The sequence below is a fragment of the Plasmodium brasilianum genome, chromosome 11 (assembly GCF_023973825.1).
Source record: "Plasmodium brasilianum strain Bolivian I chromosome 11, whole genome shotgun sequence".
Taxonomy (NCBI): Eukaryota; Apicomplexa; class Aconoidasida; order Haemosporida; family Plasmodiidae; genus Plasmodium; species Plasmodium brasilianum.
Genome location: NC_090124.1, coordinates 240001 through 258451, shown reverse-complemented (window position 1 = coordinate 258451; position 18451 = coordinate 240001). Strand labels below are relative to the sequence as shown.

The following is an 18451-nucleotide window of genomic DNA, read 5'->3' as shown; positions in this document are numbered from 1 at the left end:
AGAACGTATATAAGTGAGCAGGGTCGTAGGTAAGCACTTACATAAGCAGGTGCATATACCCACAGTGCTGAGTCTTTTTTTTTGTCTGCTTTCCCCCAAAAAACGTGCCCAAAAAAATCGTGGGATTTCGCCATTTTTTGAAAATAGTATTATTACATACATGCATTATTTGTCTACTAAATATACATTTTTGTCTTTGTTATTTTTACATAAGTGAGTATATGTTTAAACCTTTTTAAAGCAAATATGCACATGTGTGCATAGTAAAAAAGCTTGTGTTCGAGCATTTCGTTTTGAAGCCTTATTTGTATAAAATACGTAAAAGAATTGGCAAAAAAAAAAAAAAAAAAGTACATAAAAAAGTAATGAACAGGGACATAAATGAGCAAATAGGTAGGTGCACACATGAACCAATGGGTAGGTGCACACATGAACCAATGGGTAGGTGCACATATGAACCTATAGGTAGGTGTACACATGAGTAAATAATTTGGCGCATAAAAACATTGTGAACTTTTCGAATTTAAGGGAAACAAGAAGGGCATACACGCATGGTACGCAAGAATAACCCTACTTTTGCATTAAGGACAAAAAATTGTTCAAGTGCCAATAACCCAAAACAGTAATATCAAATTTGGCTATTTTCATATTTAGCATTCTTAACAGTTTAGAATTTTCTATACTAACTAATTTATCTTTTTCTGCTAATATTTTATTTTCCCTTAAAATAATTTTCTGATCAACAATATCAAAATTTACTTTTCTTTTTTGTAAATCCTTCTGCATAGATACAGGTACATTTAATACTTCACCACATTTCAGTGTAACATTTTTTGTTGATATATTCCCATGTTTAATATACTCCTCTGGTTGAAACTCGTTGAAAAATTTTATTACCTTTAAAGGTATATCCTTAGTCACTAAGAGGACCCTGTTTCCATATAGAAGCTGCGGCATAAGACATGAATGAGTGCCATGTGTACACTGTTACTATATAATAATATGATTGCACTGTAATATATTACTACTATACTGTATTATCACTATATATTATATTATTAGTAGTATTAGTACTATATATCAATTGAAACTCCCCTTTTAAAGAGGGTAAAGTACTAAACAAATGATGGTGAATATGTTAAAAAAAAAAAAGAATAAGCAAATATATATCATTTGCATAAAATGTAAGACAACTAAATAATATGCAAATGGATTAATACGCAATAATTTATATAAATAAATTACAAAATGTATAATATTTTTCAAAAAAAATGTTAACATACCTCTGATATCTTAAAAATATTTGGTTTCACTTCACTATTTTCATTTGTACCAAGGGCAAGTTTCATTAATTTATTTTTTCCGATGAAAAATCTGCATTTTAAAAAATAGTTGTTTTATCTGAATGGGATTGTCATCAATGTATTTGCAAAGTGCATATATGTGTGTATTTTTTCTTTTTTTTTCTTCTTTTTTTCTTCTTTTTTTTTTTTTTTTTTTCTTTATTTTTTCCGCTTTTCCTTCTTACTTTCCGTTGGGCTTAAAATACTCAATGGCCTTTTTCAAGTTGTTGTTTGAGTAGGTTCTTATATCTAGGGCATAAATGTAAATATTTGGAATTTCAATCAGTTTTTTCAATTCAGCTATCTTACGGTCCTTTATCTCTTTTTTATTTAGCTTCTTCTTTACTTTGGTTAACGATATAGTTACATTTCTCTTTGACTTTGGCATTTTCTTTATTTTATTTTATTCTATTCTATATCTTTTTATTCTATTCTATTTCTTTTTATTCTATTCTATTTTAGTTCTTTTTACTTTATTCTATTTTATTTCTTTTTTTTCTTTTATTTAATTATATTTTTTTTCTTTTATTTAATTATATTTTTTTACTTTTGTTTTATTATATTTTTTTACTTTTGTTTTATTATATTTTTTTACTTTTTATTAATTAAAATTAAAACATAGAAGAAATGCGACAAAAAACGAAAAATTATCGTGCCATATAAATTAAAAGGCACGTAAAAAAGTACTAAACATATACTACTTACATATGGGAGCTGAGGCTGGGTGAAACCGCTTGTAACTGCTTTTAACTGTTTGGGCTTAAAATATGCCTTTTTGGCAGCAGGCATGTATATTTACGAACATACTTAAATATATTGGCGTTCATAGGTACGCTTAAATTTAATTTGAAAATACTGTTCTCTTTTTATTTTTGTGCATTTTTATTTTAACCTTTGTCCCTTTTTGCTTCGTACTGTGTTGTGCTTACTTTATTTATTTTTGCAAAGCCCATTATTTGTGCATATATATGTATGTATGTGTTTTCTTACATGTATGTAATGCATATATATGTTTATACGCGAAATAATAACGTATGTTTTATGGCCGATTAAAGCACAAAAGAACATATCTATATGTACTTAAGATTTTTCTTTTTTCAGCATTAAACGATTTTTTTCTTTATGCTGGCACTGCAGTGCTTTTAAACGTGGCGACCCAGGGCTAGTGTACCAATGAGTGTACAATATGCATAATACGTATGTTTATATATATATATATATGTATATATAGATATATTTGTACACGCATACATATACCTGAGTATATTAATATGTACATGTACGTAAATATATTTAAACGTGTATGTACCTTCAACATGAGCAAAAGCTTAATTTTTCTAAAAAAAAAAGAGAAGTTTATAAGAACAGAAAATAGTATAACCTTTTAGTGAAGTATAATTACTTATGTAAAGTATTATTGAGGATATTATATATATTTCATTTTTAATGCAATATAATAATAATTTTGGCTTACAGTATTTTCCCTTCATTTTTTACGTTTCATTTTTGTGTATACTGACAAATTCGGGTGACTCTATACAAATATGAGTATAAGCTACTTATTTATTTATAAACTTATGTATTTATGCATTTATGTATTAATTTTAATTTTAATTTTAATTTAATTTTTTTTTTTTTTTTTTATCGGAATATTTACAGTTTGTATAAATTAATTCTGAAGCCACGTATATTTTATAAACTTCGCAGTATAAGGTGCTGTACTACGAGTGTTTATAATTCTTCCTTTTTGCAATCCTTATATTTTCTTTTCTTTTATTATTATGTTTTTTGACACATATTGTTCTCTAAGTTAAGTGTGTATTTCGTTGATTATTCAGATAGCGTATGTAATTTATTCTTAAGCGTTCAGGATTATTCTCAGTTGTAATGCGCATTTTGTATGAAGTACTTGTACCTGTGTAGTACATATATTTTTGTATATACTCTCGTCCATACTGTGCGCGCATGAAACGGACTAAGCATTCTCCGTGCCAACGAAATATATGATTCTTTTTTTTCCGTTTACTTTTTTATATTTATTATTAAGTATACACCAAAAAGGTAGCGTTGGAATTTGCCACATCATAAGCCCACAAATATTGAGGACGGAAAATAAACTGTTAGCAGTAGGTAATGGTAGAAGTAGTAGGGGCATAAAATTTGAATCGCCATCTGTTAGGAATTGTGTAAGAAAGGGGAAGAGAAATTTAATAAAAGAAAAAAAAAAAAAAAAAAAAAAAAAAAAAAAAGTGAAGGTTGTTCCATTTTTCATTGGAAAGAGTGATAAAGAAAACGCATTGAACAGAAAAATCTTTTTTAAGGTTCAATGTACGAAGTTTCATTTAATAAAAAGAAAAAAGAATAGAAGGACATTAAGTTGTTGCATGTTTCTTAGCTGCATAAGGGAGAAAGTGCAAACCGTTGGTTGGATAAAGAAGAACAAATTAGTGAGTTGGAGCAGCTTCGGTTTTGTCAACTTGTGCGGTTGTAGCAGAGGAAGCGAAATCCGAAGAAGCGACAGTAGTACCAGAAGCGGCGAAAGCAGCACTAGTGAGCATCGTGTGGGAGTGGAGTGCACGTTAGAGAATAAAGAAGCAGAGATAGCAAAAAGAGAAAAAAGCGAAAACGGCTTAGCCAAAGTTCAGATAATGAATAATTGCAGAGGAGAATGCGAGAAGAGGTGGTGCGCTGAGGAAGGGGGGCACCCGATCGATATGGCGAATGTCAGTATTAATCATGTAAAGCAAATAAAAGGAAATAATAATCAAAATAATGGAGTACAGAAAAGAAGAAACAGTTATATGAGCTCGGAAGAGGTAAGAAGCAGTTTTATAAACTATTTTAAAAAAAAGGATCATACAGTAGTAGAGAGTGCATCTGTGATACCATACAATGACAACACATTATTATTTACAAATGCAGGAATGAATCAATTTAAAAAAATATTTTTAGGTAATATAGATAAGAATAGTGATTTAGGAAAATTGAAAAGAGCTGTAGATACACAGAAATGTATAAGAGCAGGTGGAAAACATAACGATTTGGATGATGTGGGTAAAGATGTATATCATCATACGTTTTTTGAAATGTTAGGTAATTGGAGTTTTGGTGATTATTTTAAAGAAGAAAGTATAGAATATGCATGGGATTTATTAACAAACATTTATAAAATTGATTCGAATAGATTATATGTTACTTATTTTGGAGGTGACAAAGATTTGGCTAGTTGTCCTGAAGATATAGAAACCAAAAAAATATGGTGTAAATATATAGATGAGAAACGTATCTTACCATTTGGTATGAAAGAAAATTTTTGGGAAATGGCAGAAACAGGTCCATGTGGTCCTTGTTCAGAAATACATTATGATAGAATAGGGAATAGAGATGCATCTAATTTAGTTAATAAAGATGATCCTAGTGTTTTAGAAATTTGGAATATTGTTTTTATGCAATATAATAAAGATGAAAAAAAAAATATGAACAAGTTACCTTTTCCATGTATTGATACAGGTATGGGGTTAGAAAGAATTACATCCATTTTGCAAAATGTGGATAGTAATTATGATACTGATCTTTTTCAACCCATTTTTAAACAAATAAAAGATATTTTTAATTATCTCCCTGATTATAAAGGGAGAATTAATGAAGAGGATCAAGATAGAGTAGATTATGCATATAGAGTTATTAGTGATCATATAAGATGTGTTACTATAGCAATTAATGATGGTTGCCTACCGAGTAATGAAGGGAGGAATTATGTTATTCGTCGAATTATAAGAAGAGCAGTAAGAGTAGGAAAGCAGGTATTCAAGATTAAAAGCAATGTGTTATGGTTTTACAAGTTAGTTGATTCGGTATGTGTTATACTTGGAAACTGCTTTAAAGATTTGAAGAATAAGGAAAAGATAGATTACATTAAAAGTGTTATTATGCAGGAGGAAGTTCTGTTTAATAAAACTTTGGAGAAGGGGATGGACCAGTTCTACAAAATGGTGAGGAAGGGACAAAGAAGCACAAACAGCGTTAGTAGCGTAAAAGCAGGGGTTAATGATGTTAATGATATTCTCAGTAGGGATAGTGGTTCTGGTAGAGCTCTGTTCAGCGGGAAGGACGCTTTCGATCTGTACACTTCGTACGGGTTCCCCGTGGACTTAATAGAAATGATGTGTGAAGAAATGAACGTCAAATTAAACATTGAAGAATTTAATGAGTTATTCAAAAAGCATCAGTTAATATCGGACACTAATAATTTTAAAATGACGAAATTTTTTGATTTACCAGTTGAAAAAGCACATGAATTGAAAAATAGATATGACATTTGTCCGACTGTAGATCATCATAAATACATCTGGAACAACAATGAAGAAAAGAATGATTTTAAGTTGAACACATGTGTGCAAATTATTTATGATGGGTCAAACTTTTTAAATAATATATCATTCACAAAGGAGGATAAAAAAAAATATGCCCTAATTTTGAGAGAAACAAATTTTTATTACGAAAATGGAGGTCAGATATATGACACCGGGTTTATTCAAAATGAGGATCAAATGAAATTTGAAGTTTTAAATGTTCAGAAAATGGGGGATTATGTACTACATATTGGAATGTTATTACAAGGGAATATTAAAAAAAACGATTTAGTACAAACAGTTGTAGATTTTGAAAGGAGAAAACTTGTCGCTTGTAACCACACAGCTACACATTTGTTGAATTTTATGATAAGAAAAGTTCTAAGTGAATATGTAAATAAAAAAAATGGACTCACCAGTGAAGATAAATTAAATGGTAAAGTTATGAATAATGAAAACGATACTTCTAACAGTCATACAACGGAATGTTCTAATGGGCAGTATAATACTATCAATGGGAAGGTATATAACCAAAATGAAACCAATAATTCGGATTCCACTATATTTAAGTGCGATCAAAAGGGTTCTCTAGTAGATGATGAAAAACTTAGATTTGATTTTTCTTTCTTCGAAAATATAAACAATGAATTAATAAGCAAAATTGAAAAAGAAATTAACGATTTAATAAACCAAGAATTGAAGGTTTCAGTTGAGACTATGAATTTAACAGAGAGCAAGAAGATAAAAGGCATTCGAGCTATCTTTGAAGAAGATTACGCAGATAAGGTTAATGTAGTATTCATAGACAATGATGTAAATAAAATATTACATAATTTAGATGTAAATTATTCTTATCTATGTTCAATAGAATTGTGTGGAGGTACACATATAGCTAATACAAAATATATAAAAAAATTTATCATCACGTCTGAGGAGAGCATAGGAAAAGGTATATACAGGATTAGTGCAGTGACGAATAAAAAGGCAGATGAAATTGAAAAAAAATTTAATGACATATATGTGAAATATAAACATATTTTTGAAAACCCAAATGAAGGGAAATTAACGGATGTACAAAATTGTAAGAGAATTTTAAAAGAAGATAAATTTTTACCATATATTAAAAAAAATTGCATACTACAAGAATTAGAAAAAATTGAAAAGAATATTATTGAAAAAACAAAAAACATGCAAAAGGAATTATTCAATAAGGCAATGGGTATTGGAAAAGCATATGCTTTAGAAAAAAAAAATGATATGTTATTAGATATAAAATTTTTTGATGATTTAAATGGAAACCAAAAAGTTTTAGAAAAAATAGTTCAATCTTACTGTAAAACGAATAAATATTTAAGTTACTTTTTTATTATTGTGGATAAGAGTAATACATATTGCGTTTTTGAAGTAAAGGATTCTTTAAGAAATAAAAATATACAAGCAGATCTTTTTATGATGCAAATAATGAAATCCGTAGAGGGCCATTCAGGGGGAAGCAAAAATAAAGCTTTTGGATCAACAGATAAAGATAAAGGAATGTTTTTGAAAAAAGTCGTAGAGCAAGAGATAAAGAAGTATCATTAGATTTTAATTAATGGACAAATTTACATTAATTTCGTTTTCCTATGTAATTTGCTATATCCATTTAAATGTAGTGACTTTTAGCTTGAAACAACTTTTCATTTTGCATAGTGAAGTCATGTTTGTGTTCCCTTGTACGCATCATGTGCGTATGCACACATATACACATATATATATATATATATGTTACAGTGGAGGCTAAATATTGTTGTATTATTATAATGTGTATTAGTTTTGGCCTCTTTGTGTCTGTGTGTGTGCTTTTTTTTTCATATATCCCTCTTCCTGTACAAATATCACCGCGGGTATTCACTCAACGCGACATGACGATATGGAAAATATGCAATTTTGATAAGTGGATGAAGCTGCAAATGTTTGATATATTTTGGAGCAATGTTTTCATTTAGCGTAGTTTAAATTTGTGTACTAACATTACGTGAGGAATAATAAATTATTTCATATGCTCATCGATCTATTTTTTATTATAATACATATACATGTATTTTGGACATTATGTTCAACTGAATTGTTATTTTAATATCACGAAGTATTGCGTATTGTATTGATAATGAACTAAGTGAAAAATCTATTTTTTGTATATCCTTTAAAATTGAGTATGTCACATGAAATAGATGCTGATTTGTAATTTTTTATTTTTTATTTTTTTGTTTTCTCTGGAATACGCGATTTATCTTTCGTATTATGTGCAAAAATATTCAAAGGAAAACTTTGCCAAATTTGGTTACAATAAATATTAAGCATCCCTTTACAGAAGTATAAAATCGTAAAAGTAAAAAAGCTCTTTAAGTTTTTTTTAATTTATAAAAAAATATTACAGTATTGAAGAATGATACGCAAAATGGATGTTGAAAAGCGGCTTTATTTTGACGTGTGTAGACGATGTTGTAATTCTAACAGGATAAATAAGAAAAAAAAAAAAAAAAATATAGATATATATATATATATATCTATATTTATTTATTTATAGCCAAAATGTCTTATGCCCAAATTATATTCTGTACCGTTCATGTATTTTTTGTCCTTTTCGTGAAATAATGTAGAAATAATAGCCATTCTTCCAAAAATAATACAAAAAAAAAGTAACTTGTTATGAACTGGTCAGGTAAAGAAAAGAACTAGCTACTATTTTGTCGCTTTATTTTTAGTAGTTGTCAAAGGAAAAATATAAAAAAAAAAAAAAAGATCATACAATGATAATATTATGTACCTTATTAAAAAATAAATATATTATTTAAAATATAAAATAAAGTAAAATAAAAAAAAGAAAAACATTTATATATTTTTTTTCAATAAAAAAAAAAAAAAAAAAGGAAAAAAATTCTCTGATTCATTTAAAAGATTATAAAAAGACACAATTAGACCGAAGAACTTCCTATCGGTTGTGATGTTACAATATTGAGACTCAGTTGTACAACACATGTGGGTATATATACATGTGTTAACTTTAAATTAACTGTGAAGTATTAAGTATAATCATACTTACAGTATTATTTTGTTTTTGATTTTGTTTTTGCTTTGTTTTGTTTTATTTTGCCTATTTTGTATATTTTGCCTATTTTGTATATTTTGTGTATTTCGCACTTTTTATGTGTTTTGCTTTATTTTTTCTCTTTATTTTTATTACCAAATAGTGAGAAGTTACTATGGGAAAATTCAAACTGTTAGCCACTTTTTTTTGTTGTCTGTCTGTTTGTTTTCCAGTTCTTTATCGTGGACAGCTTCACGATAAAAAAATTAATTTAAAAATAGAGTTAGTAGATAAAGATTTACTATTATCAAATGAGCATTTAAAAAAAGAAAAGATTATTATTCAAAATGGGAAAAAAATAAAAATTAAAACATTTGAAAAAATAAAAGAGAATGTTCTTGAAAGAGCCCTAATCGTACAGGAAATAGACAAATTAAAAGGTATAAATGATGTACAGAAAAAAAAAGAAGATATAAGTTTAGGACATTTGAGTGATGATGAAACGGACGTTAATGAGGATGTTAATGCAGATGCTAATGTTGATAATACTGAAGACGATAGTGGAGAAACACAAAATGATATTCAGGGCGAACAAGAAAATTACAGAGAAGATGGAAATAATATGAAAGTTATTTCATCTGAAGAATCTACAGAAAATGATATTCATATGGTACGTAAAGTTTATCAGAAGAATTCAAAAGGTAGATTCACAACTTATTGTTATATGAGGTATACTTTTAATTTAAATTTAGAAAAATTAAATGAAAATAACAAGAGTGAATTATTTAAAGGGTTAGATAAAACTTTAGATTACATTTCCTTTTTACCTAAAGATGAAAAAATTAGTAATACTGAATCGATCTTGGATAAGGAATACAGAAAGTTGGATAAACAAATGGAATCAGCTGAGTCTATTATATCGAATGTACAGTTAACGAATAGTAGTCCCATTTTATATAGTAATTATTCAGAATATATTGAAACTATTGATGATATAATTAATTACATAGATAGTATAAGTCATGTATTAAATATACATAAGTCCCTTAAGAACAAATTAGTAGATGAAAAAGAGAAGTTAATAATGTATGAACAGTCAGAAGGAAATGGGAACATGCGGAAAGATAACTCCAGCATGCACAATGCTCCCCTTTATGAATTATTAGAAAATTTGAATAATTCGTTTATGATGAAGAAAAAGGTAATATATTTATTACAAGATAAAAAACATGAAGAAAGTTATAATAAAATTTTAGAAAATAACATGGATGATCTTTTCATATCTTCCGTTAGACAAGTATTTTATTGCTATGATTTATTGAAGAGGGATAATGTGCTGGAATCATTTTTCCCGGATAAAGTAGGGGAAGCAGAATCAGAAGAAGCAAAGGCACAAATAGACACAGAGGCAGAAGAAGTAAGAAGCGCGAACAAAGAGGTAGACATTAAAAACCATACCTTCAACTATTCACCAAGAGGGACGTCGAATGATAATTCTGTGGAAAATATTGATGATAACGGAAAATGTACTCTTTTTTTTAAAGCAATTTTACAGAACCAAATATTTGCTGATGATTATTCAGTTGGTTTAAAATATATGGTCAATGAGAATTTTAATATTGGCAGAGAAACCTGGTACGAGAATGAAAAAAAGGAAAAAACAGAAGTACAAAATTCAGGTTATGAAAATTCTTTTTATAATACTTCAAATTTACCAATGAGTGAATCAAACCTTAAGGTGTCACAAAACATAAGTAATGATAGTGGTACTATTGCTCATGGTGATAAATTGTATAGTAATGGAGATGAAGCATTAGACTTATCACATCTACAAACAAATAAAGGCCACTTAGAAGATACAGCATCCTTTACGCAAGTGTTAAGTGGAGCGAAGAATGATGAAATGCCGGACGATGATAATGATGATGCGGGGGATTATATCGATGAGAATGATATGGATTATATGGAGGATGAAGACTATGAAGATGATGAAGAAAATGTAGAAGACGATAATGAATATGAGGATTACGACGAGAACGACGATGAACACGAGGACTACGACGAGGATGACGTAGAAAATAAATATGAAAGCTACGACGAAAACGACGATGAATATGAGGATTATGACGAAAACGACGATGAATATGAGGATTATGACGAAAACGACGATGAATATGAGGATTATGACGAAAACGACGATGAATACGAGGATTATGTTGAAAACGATGAGGAAAATGATGATGGTGAATTATCAGGAGTAAAAAACTTGTTAAGTAGTTTGGTGAAAAAAGGGACTAATAATCTGATAGACTCAGCAACAAATAAAGTATCAAGATCTATAAATAAAAAGTTTAATTTGGATAAATTATCAAAAAAAGGTAATAAATTTATAGATAAAATTAAGAAAGTAACAAAAAAGAGTATTGATAAATATAAAAAAGCAAAAAAGGGTGCCTATAAGGTTAAAGAAAAAGGGAAAAAATATGCTAATAAAGCACTGGAAGTAGTTGAAGATAGTAAGAATGCAATTAAAAAGAGTGCAAAAAATGCTATGAATAAAACTAAAATAAAGGCAAAAAAAGGATCTTACATAATAAAAAAGAAAGGAGAACATATTGCTGACAAAGCTGTGAAAGCAGCCAGAAAAAGCTCTGATAAGTTTAAGGGCAGATTGAAGAATGACACTGGTAAACTAAAAAGTGGTACCAAAAAAGTCATTGATAAATCTAAAAAGAAAGCAAATAAAGGAGCTGATAAAATTAAAGAAAAAGGGAAAAGCGTTATTGACAAAGCTGTGAAATCGGCCAAAGAGAGCACTGATAAGGTCAAGAATAGTTTGACAAACGGAATTGATAAAGTAAAGAATAATGTGTCAAGTGGCACTGATAAGGTCAAGAATAGTGTGACAAACGGAATTGATAAGGCCAAGAATAATGTAACAAGTGCTACTAATAAGGTCATAAATGGTGTAACTGATGGAATCAATAAGACCAAGAATAATTTTACAAATGGCATTGATAAAGGCGTAAAGGAAATGAAAAAGTCTATCGAAGGTGTGACAAGTAAAACAGCAAGAACAATAAATGAAAAGAATAATGAATTTAATAAGGATCTAAATAATAAAAAAAAATCCTTAAAAAAAAATGATTCTGCTTCAAGAGTAAAATCTATAGGTCCTTTAGGGAAAAAAGTTTCTACGGACAAAAGTTCTTTGTTAAGTATGTCTGATGATTCAAATGAAACCAATTTAAATAAAAAGGAAATAAAACATGAAATAAAGAAAATTAATAAAGAATTCAAAAAATTGAAAAGAATGGAAAGAAAAATAAAAGAAGAATTAAAAAATCCCGCTCCTTCAGACAATAAAATAATTGAACAATTTGATGAGTTTGAAAAAATTAATGAACAGGGGAAAAAATAAATCCATCTTTATGTGTTATCCATAAAACGGCTTCTTTTAACATCCCATTTGTTCTGGACATTTATGCTGAACATTCGTGATACAAATGTATGTACAAGGACTATTCTTTTAATATTCCTTTTTAAAGAAAATGGAAAAACAACTTCATTTAACATCTTGATGTTTTAGGTATCTTGTACCTGATTCTAAAATTTGCTTATAATTAAAGTTTTTAATTTACGAATCGTTATATTTTTCATTTTTTTGTGCTTGATACATATTTTATTTTAGCATATTATGCTTATTCGTTTTTTCACTTCGTTGTTAAACCTATCTTTAATCTCTTCAGTTTGGTTATATCTCTGCATATTTGTTATTCATTCGTTATTCGTTCACTACTCATTTGTTTGTTTTATTGCCTTTCCTTTAGTAGCTTATTTGCTTTAAATTTCTTTACACCATGGCTGATTCTTATTTTTTATGGAAATAATTTATATGACACTTGAGCGAAATATACATGCTTTCTGATGTTATTACTATTTCATAAATCTAACAACTTTTAAAATTACAAATTATAACTTCATTTTTCCTTTTTTTTTTTTTTGGTTTTTGTTTTACACATCATTCTATGACATTGGAATTAAGGTAGGAAAAAAAAAAAAAAAAAAGAAAAAAAGAGAAGAAATAAATAGAAGAATTAGAGTAAGTAAAAGGAAAAAATGCACATAATAAAAAATTCAGAAAAAGAACAATTATTAATGAATGTATTAAAATCAAAGTTGTAGTGTACAGTTGTTAACTATAATTTTGAATTAATAGATTATATGTAATTAAAAAGAATTTGAAAAATATGGTCCATATTTTTATGGGTCTATGTCGAAATATATTTACGAGCATTCTTATTTTCTACATAGTATTTTTTTGTACTTGTCTAATTTGATAAAGATTGATGCGACATTTTTATAGCTTTCATCAATTGAATGAATTTAATGTTTGAATATTACAATAATGGTATATTTTTATAATAACAATGAATAATATTTATACTAATTTGAACTTTTTTTGACTTTTAAGTTTTCCTCATATTTATAAGGGTTGACACGTTATTTTTTATAGATTTAAAAGTTTCATATATTAAATTTTAGTTCACTTGTCATTATAAAGAACATTACTATATTTCCGTTATTTAGCTAGCTGCAAAAAAAAAAAAAAAAAAAAAAGAGAAAAATTATGTACAACTATGTTGCAAAATAATGTTGTTCAGGTAAAAATTTTTTTTTTTTTTTTTTTTAATACAGCTAAAAAAATGAAAGCATCTTTTTATTTTTTATCACAAAAAAAAAAAAAAAATATAGAATAAATATGAGATGTCTTTAATGCTATCCGCTTTGACAACGATGCAAGGAGCTTTTTAAAAAAAGTACACGATTTTTTCCTCTAATACTGAAATCAAATATACATACATATATATATATATATATATATATATATATATATGTGCTGAAGAAAAATAAACGTTTGAATTTTCCCTTTTTTGTGTATTTTTCATGCTGTGTATTTTGTCTTATAATGTACACGCCATTTGCACAATGTCTCCCTGAACTTTATTTTTGTAGACAACTTTTTAATGGTTTGTTATATGTTGTTCTTTTATTTGTGCACTTTATTTATATGTTTTTTTATTTGTTTGTTCGTTTGTTTATCCTTTTTGTAGTATTAGCACTATATTGCGAAAAATACACACACTGCATTTCTATTACTCTGTTTGTATTAACACCTTATTTGCGTAATAGTACGATATTAAATGCTTTTTTTTATTTTTAATATTCTTCTTAAACTGGTTTAAACCATTGTGTTTATATTTTTGGAGACATTTTTTTATTTTACTTTTTTTTTTTTTTTTTTATTATTTTTAAAGGATGAAAGGGTACATAACATATATTTTATTTCTTTTATTTCTTCACGTTGTAATAGCGAGGAGAAAATATACGAAATGGGAAAAGGTTGAAAAGGAAAAAGATGATGAAAATGGTGGGAAGAAAAAAATTGAGGTTGTTACTAACGCAAGTATAGATATTGCTTGTTCAGGTAAAAAATGTAAGAAAGCATATTATCGTGGTAATCTACAGAATACAGAAGGAAGAACTATGGAAAAGGAGATACACACAGATAAATCGTTAGGTGATGCAGCATTTTTAAGTGTGAAAAGTAGAGTCAAAGAATATGAAGGTGATAAGGAAGTTGATGATGAAGAGGATGATGAAGAGGATGATGAAGAATATTATGACGAAAGAGATGACGAAAGTGATGATGACAATGAAGTAGTAAAAGTTGGTGAGAAAGGGGAAACTGAAAACCTGAACAGTGATACCAGTAAAACAGTATTAAAACAACTGAATATATTAAAAGATATAACCGATAGAGTTAAAAAGGAAAATGGAGTTCAACATATAGACTATATTAATGAAGAAGATATTCCAAGTATTGCTGAAGAAGAAAGAAAGATAGATGAATTTTATGAGTATGAAAATAAGGTATTCAAAAACATTCATGAAAACAAAAAAAATATTTATGCAATGATTAATGAAGACTTGGATGTGTTACTAAAGCCAGCTCAAAAGGAATATATGAAGGTGGCAAAAGGTATAAAAAATAAATTGTTGCTCGAGTACGAGCAGATCCTTCAAGAAGAGCTGACAGACGAATAGATACGTACATACATATTTACATGCATGCCTACATTCGCAAGTTTATGTGATATAATATATATATATATATATATATGTATACATTTATATATAACTAATCAACGTATGCAAATTTTTCCCGCATAATTCGTCATTTCACGAAAATACGATTATCCATTTTAACGTATAATAATTTATCCTTTTTAAATACAGAGTTAATTTTAAATATAATAAAAATGGCAAGTTTGTTATTCATATGTTTTTCATATGTTCTTTATATATTCTTCATATATTCTTCACTTAATATATATAAAATGCATGTGCCTAATATGTTAGCGCCTTCTTTAATTTTAACTTGGTAAAATATTTTATATAGCATTTGTTTATTTTTGTCCATGAGTTGTATTTACTTATAGCCTACTTTAAGATTCAGTTCATGTATTCTACCTTTTAATATATTTTTTTAAGATTCAATATTTTCAAGTATTCTTCATTTTAACAATATTTTTTTTGATCATCATCATTTTTTTTTTTTTTCTTCTTTTTACGGAGAAAATTAAAATATATAAAAGGGGAAAATAATTTATAAAATTTTAAGTGCATTGGGGGTTGACACAAATTTTACCCACTCTATTTTCTTCATTTTTCCATGTATTTATTTTAAATAAGTCCTCTATCCAGCTAGTATTAAGAACTTCGTTATATTCTGTTAATGTGTGTGGGGTGGGGGTAAATAAAAAAAAAAAAAAAAATAAGTAAACAAATAGACAGACATATAGACAGGTAGATGGATAAATAAAAACCTTAAATATAATAATTCCATTGTGCCATGGGCGCATTTGATTCGTACTCATGGTTTTATAGTGATAGGGAATCCCTGTATAAAATAAAAAATAAAAGGAGATGAAAAGATGGATAAAAAGAAGGAATGGATATAAGAAAATATTATGAGTCTATTATACAGTTAATTTTTACAAAAACGTGTAATCAGAATTTACTTATCGAGCAATCAGGTCCAGCAAAAAAGTAGTCTTCCATATATTTTTTGCATAAGCAGGAAATAGATGAATATTCAGAATTACCTACATTCTTGATATAACATTCTGACTCGTTCTTACAATAAGATAAGACTTCTTCATCACTAGTGACGCTTGAGCATTTTCGGTAATCGCATAATATATCTGAAATGGAAAATAAAATGTACATATAATAATTTAAAGATTAATTTTCTAATTAGGGTGATATTTACTTTATAAGTTATTAACATACAATTTAGTTGTGAAAAGAGCAAAAAGGAAAAACATAAAAAAATGTTTTTAAACATTGCTTTGGACAAAAAAAGGGTAATAAAATATGTGAAAAAAAGAAAGAAGTTTAAAAAAAAGGGAAGTTATAGGGCATACACACACATATATATATGTGTAATACGCTAGTATTATCGTTTTGTGCTTTATGGTAAAAGTGAAAAGATATATTTGTGCACTTTTTATTAAGCAAAAAAACCCTTTGGTGCTTTATAGAATTATATATTTTGATCAATTTAAGGACAAAGGACATGAGTAATCAGATCTTAAAGAACAAAAAGATCAAGGGAAAAAAAAAAAAATTTATCATTATTTTTTAAAAAAGTTGAACATTTAATTTCATTTCGGGTTTTCTCCTTGTATGTTAGGGAATGTTAAACATTAAAAAAAATAACTACAAAAAAAAATAAAAAAAATAAAAAAAAAAAAAAAGAAAAGAAAAGAAAAGAAAATTAATAACATAATAGCAATTTACCAATTAAACGAAAATAAAACTTAGTAATTCTAAAATGTTTCATTATTTTTAAAAAAATTAGACGAAACTTAATTATATCTTAATTTTATTTTGTTCATATTATCTTTTTGGTGTATATAGGGGAGTTTTATGAGGGAAAAAAAAAAAATGAAGTTGAAGAAGCATATAGTTGAAAAATACAAAATTTCTTGTGATTATAATTTTTGAAGGAGAAATGTGCATTTGCGCACATATCTAATATACATGGGCGTGTTCGCCTATATATAAAATTATATATATATATATACAGTGAAAGAAGAATACTCATAATTTATGCACGTTTTTTAAAAAATATATCAAGAATCACATTTTTTTAAATTTAATGATTAATAGTTTTCAAAGTGTTATAATAAGAAATATTATCACGTGTGACCTTGTGTATTATTTAGTCCTTTTACTGGTTTGCATATATGAACAAAAATGCTGCATTCGGTTTGAGCAAATGGCGAAGTGGAGTGTATATGGAACAAACAACGTTACACTGCTTTATTATAATTTGTAAAAAAACAAAAATTAACTTGTTAAAGGAAAAAATAAATATTTTAATTTGTATATCATTTTTCTTTTTTATTATATGTGCATGCTTATCTATTATTTACAAAAAAAAAAAAAAAAAAAAATTTAGTCCCTTTCAGCTCGGGTACATAAACCCACGTACGTGTGTATATATGTGTAAACACGTGTAAGTACGTGTATATATGTGTATATGTGTGTAAATACGTGTACATATGTGTATATGTGTGTAAATACGTGTACATATGTGTATATACGGGAATATATGTATAAATATATACATATGCATAAAGCGTAAAAACCAAGGTTCTTAAAAAAATAGGGTGTTAGCCATTGTACCTAAAAGGAAAAAATTTGCAGACCAAAAATGAATTACGTGAATATGTGATATATAAATATATGTATTAACATATGTATTAACATATGTATGGACATATGTATGGACATATGTATGGACATATGTATGCATATATGCATACATATATGCACATGTGTTTCCGTGTTCGCTTTATATTAGTTATGGCGTAATGACATCATAATACACCAATTATATTAAGAAAAAAAAAAAAAAAATTAAGGGTGCCATTGAATTTTCATTTTTTAAATAGTGTACGTACCGATGCATGTAAGAATAGAATCATTTAATAACGTTTCAACACAGTTTTGAATCCTTTTTTTTGCGTCTATTTTTCCTATATTTTCTAAAAGAATTTCTTCATTGGTTTTTTTCATTTCATTAAGTAAATTTTTATTATATAATTTCGTTAATTTTTTAATGCTATCTAACGTTTCACTTGTATTTTTTTTCTGTTCATTAAATTCAGTTAATTTTAAAGGCTTCGCCCAAATATCTTTATGTAAATTTAAGAGCATATTTTTTTCTAATTCGTTTTTTCTATAATTGATAACAATGGAATAGTAATTTCTGTTTAGCCCATGTACTAAAGCAGTTAATGTTGGTTTGGTTAGGTAGCCAATATTTGATGTTGTTTGTCTTGGCTCTTGTCCTAACATTAAAATATGAGGATTAATTAATCGAAAACAATCAATAACAACTTTACCTTTAACTGACTGAATTGGGTCAACCACAACACCAATAGTTCTTGGGTTTAATTGTTCAAAACTTTTCTGTGTATTTACATCTGTTCCCGATAGCCAACAACCAAAACCGGGATGTGAGTGATACCAACCAACAACCATTTCATGTCTTCCTGTTTTTTTTAATTCTTCTAACATATTCGTTTGATAAACTGGGTCAACTGCTTCAACAC

General features: G+C 27.5%; 5 protein-coding genes across 5 annotated transcripts in view; 3 read left to right on the top strand and 2 right to left on the bottom strand.

Annotated features, from left to right (window-relative positions):
* Nucleotides 1-570: 570 nt before the first annotated feature.
* On the bottom strand, nt 571-1731 carry MKS88_003523 (ribosome biogenesis protein MRT4; the record flags this gene model as incomplete). The annotated part of the gene is made up of 3 exons (XM_067216622.1): nt 571-948; nt 1284-1374; nt 1529-1731. The coding sequence occupies 3 exons, from the start codon at nt 1729-1731 to the stop codon at nt 571-573; spliced, it is 672 nt and encodes a 223-aa protein (XP_067072338.1).
* A 1615-nt stretch (nt 1732-3346) lies between these two features.
* Nucleotides 3347-7276, top strand: MKS88_003522 (alanine--tRNA ligase; the record flags this gene model as incomplete). Its single annotated transcript, XM_067216621.1, has 1 exon — nt 3347-7276. One exon carries the CDS (start codon nt 3347-3349, stop codon nt 7274-7276), a length of 3930 nt encoding a protein of 1309 aa, XP_067072337.1.
* A 1661-nt stretch (nt 7277-8937) lies between these two features.
* On the top strand, nt 8938-12183 carry MKS88_003521 (secreted ookinete protein; the record flags this gene model as incomplete). The annotated part of the gene is made up of 1 exon (XM_067216620.1): nt 8938-12183. The coding sequence occupies one exon, from the start codon at nt 8938-8940 to the stop codon at nt 12181-12183; it is 3246 nt and encodes a 1081-aa protein (XP_067072336.1).
* A 1232-nt stretch (nt 12184-13415) lies between these two features.
* On the top strand, nt 13416-14870 carry MKS88_003520 (uncharacterized protein; the record flags this gene model as incomplete). The annotated part of the gene is made up of 3 exons (XM_067216619.1): nt 13416-13426; nt 13779-13792; nt 14137-14870. The coding sequence occupies 3 exons, from the start codon at nt 13416-13418 to the stop codon at nt 14868-14870; spliced, it is 759 nt and encodes a 252-aa protein (XP_067072335.1).
* A 572-nt stretch (nt 14871-15442) lies between these two features.
* Nucleotides 15443-18451, bottom strand: part of MKS88_003519 (uncharacterized protein) — a gene marked incomplete at both ends in the record, with an annotated part of 3660 nt that continues 651 nt past the window's right edge. Inside the window, 4 exons of the mRNA XM_067216618.1 lie at nt 15443-15555; nt 15700-15726; nt 15848-16030; nt 17798-18451. The exon at nt 17798-18451 is cut by the window's right edge and continues 109 nt beyond it. Coding sequence (XP_067072334.1) covers nt 15443-15555; nt 15700-15726; nt 15848-16030; nt 17798-18451 — 977 coding nt within the window. The remainder of the gene's footprint in view (nt 15556-15699; nt 15727-15847; nt 16031-17797) is intronic.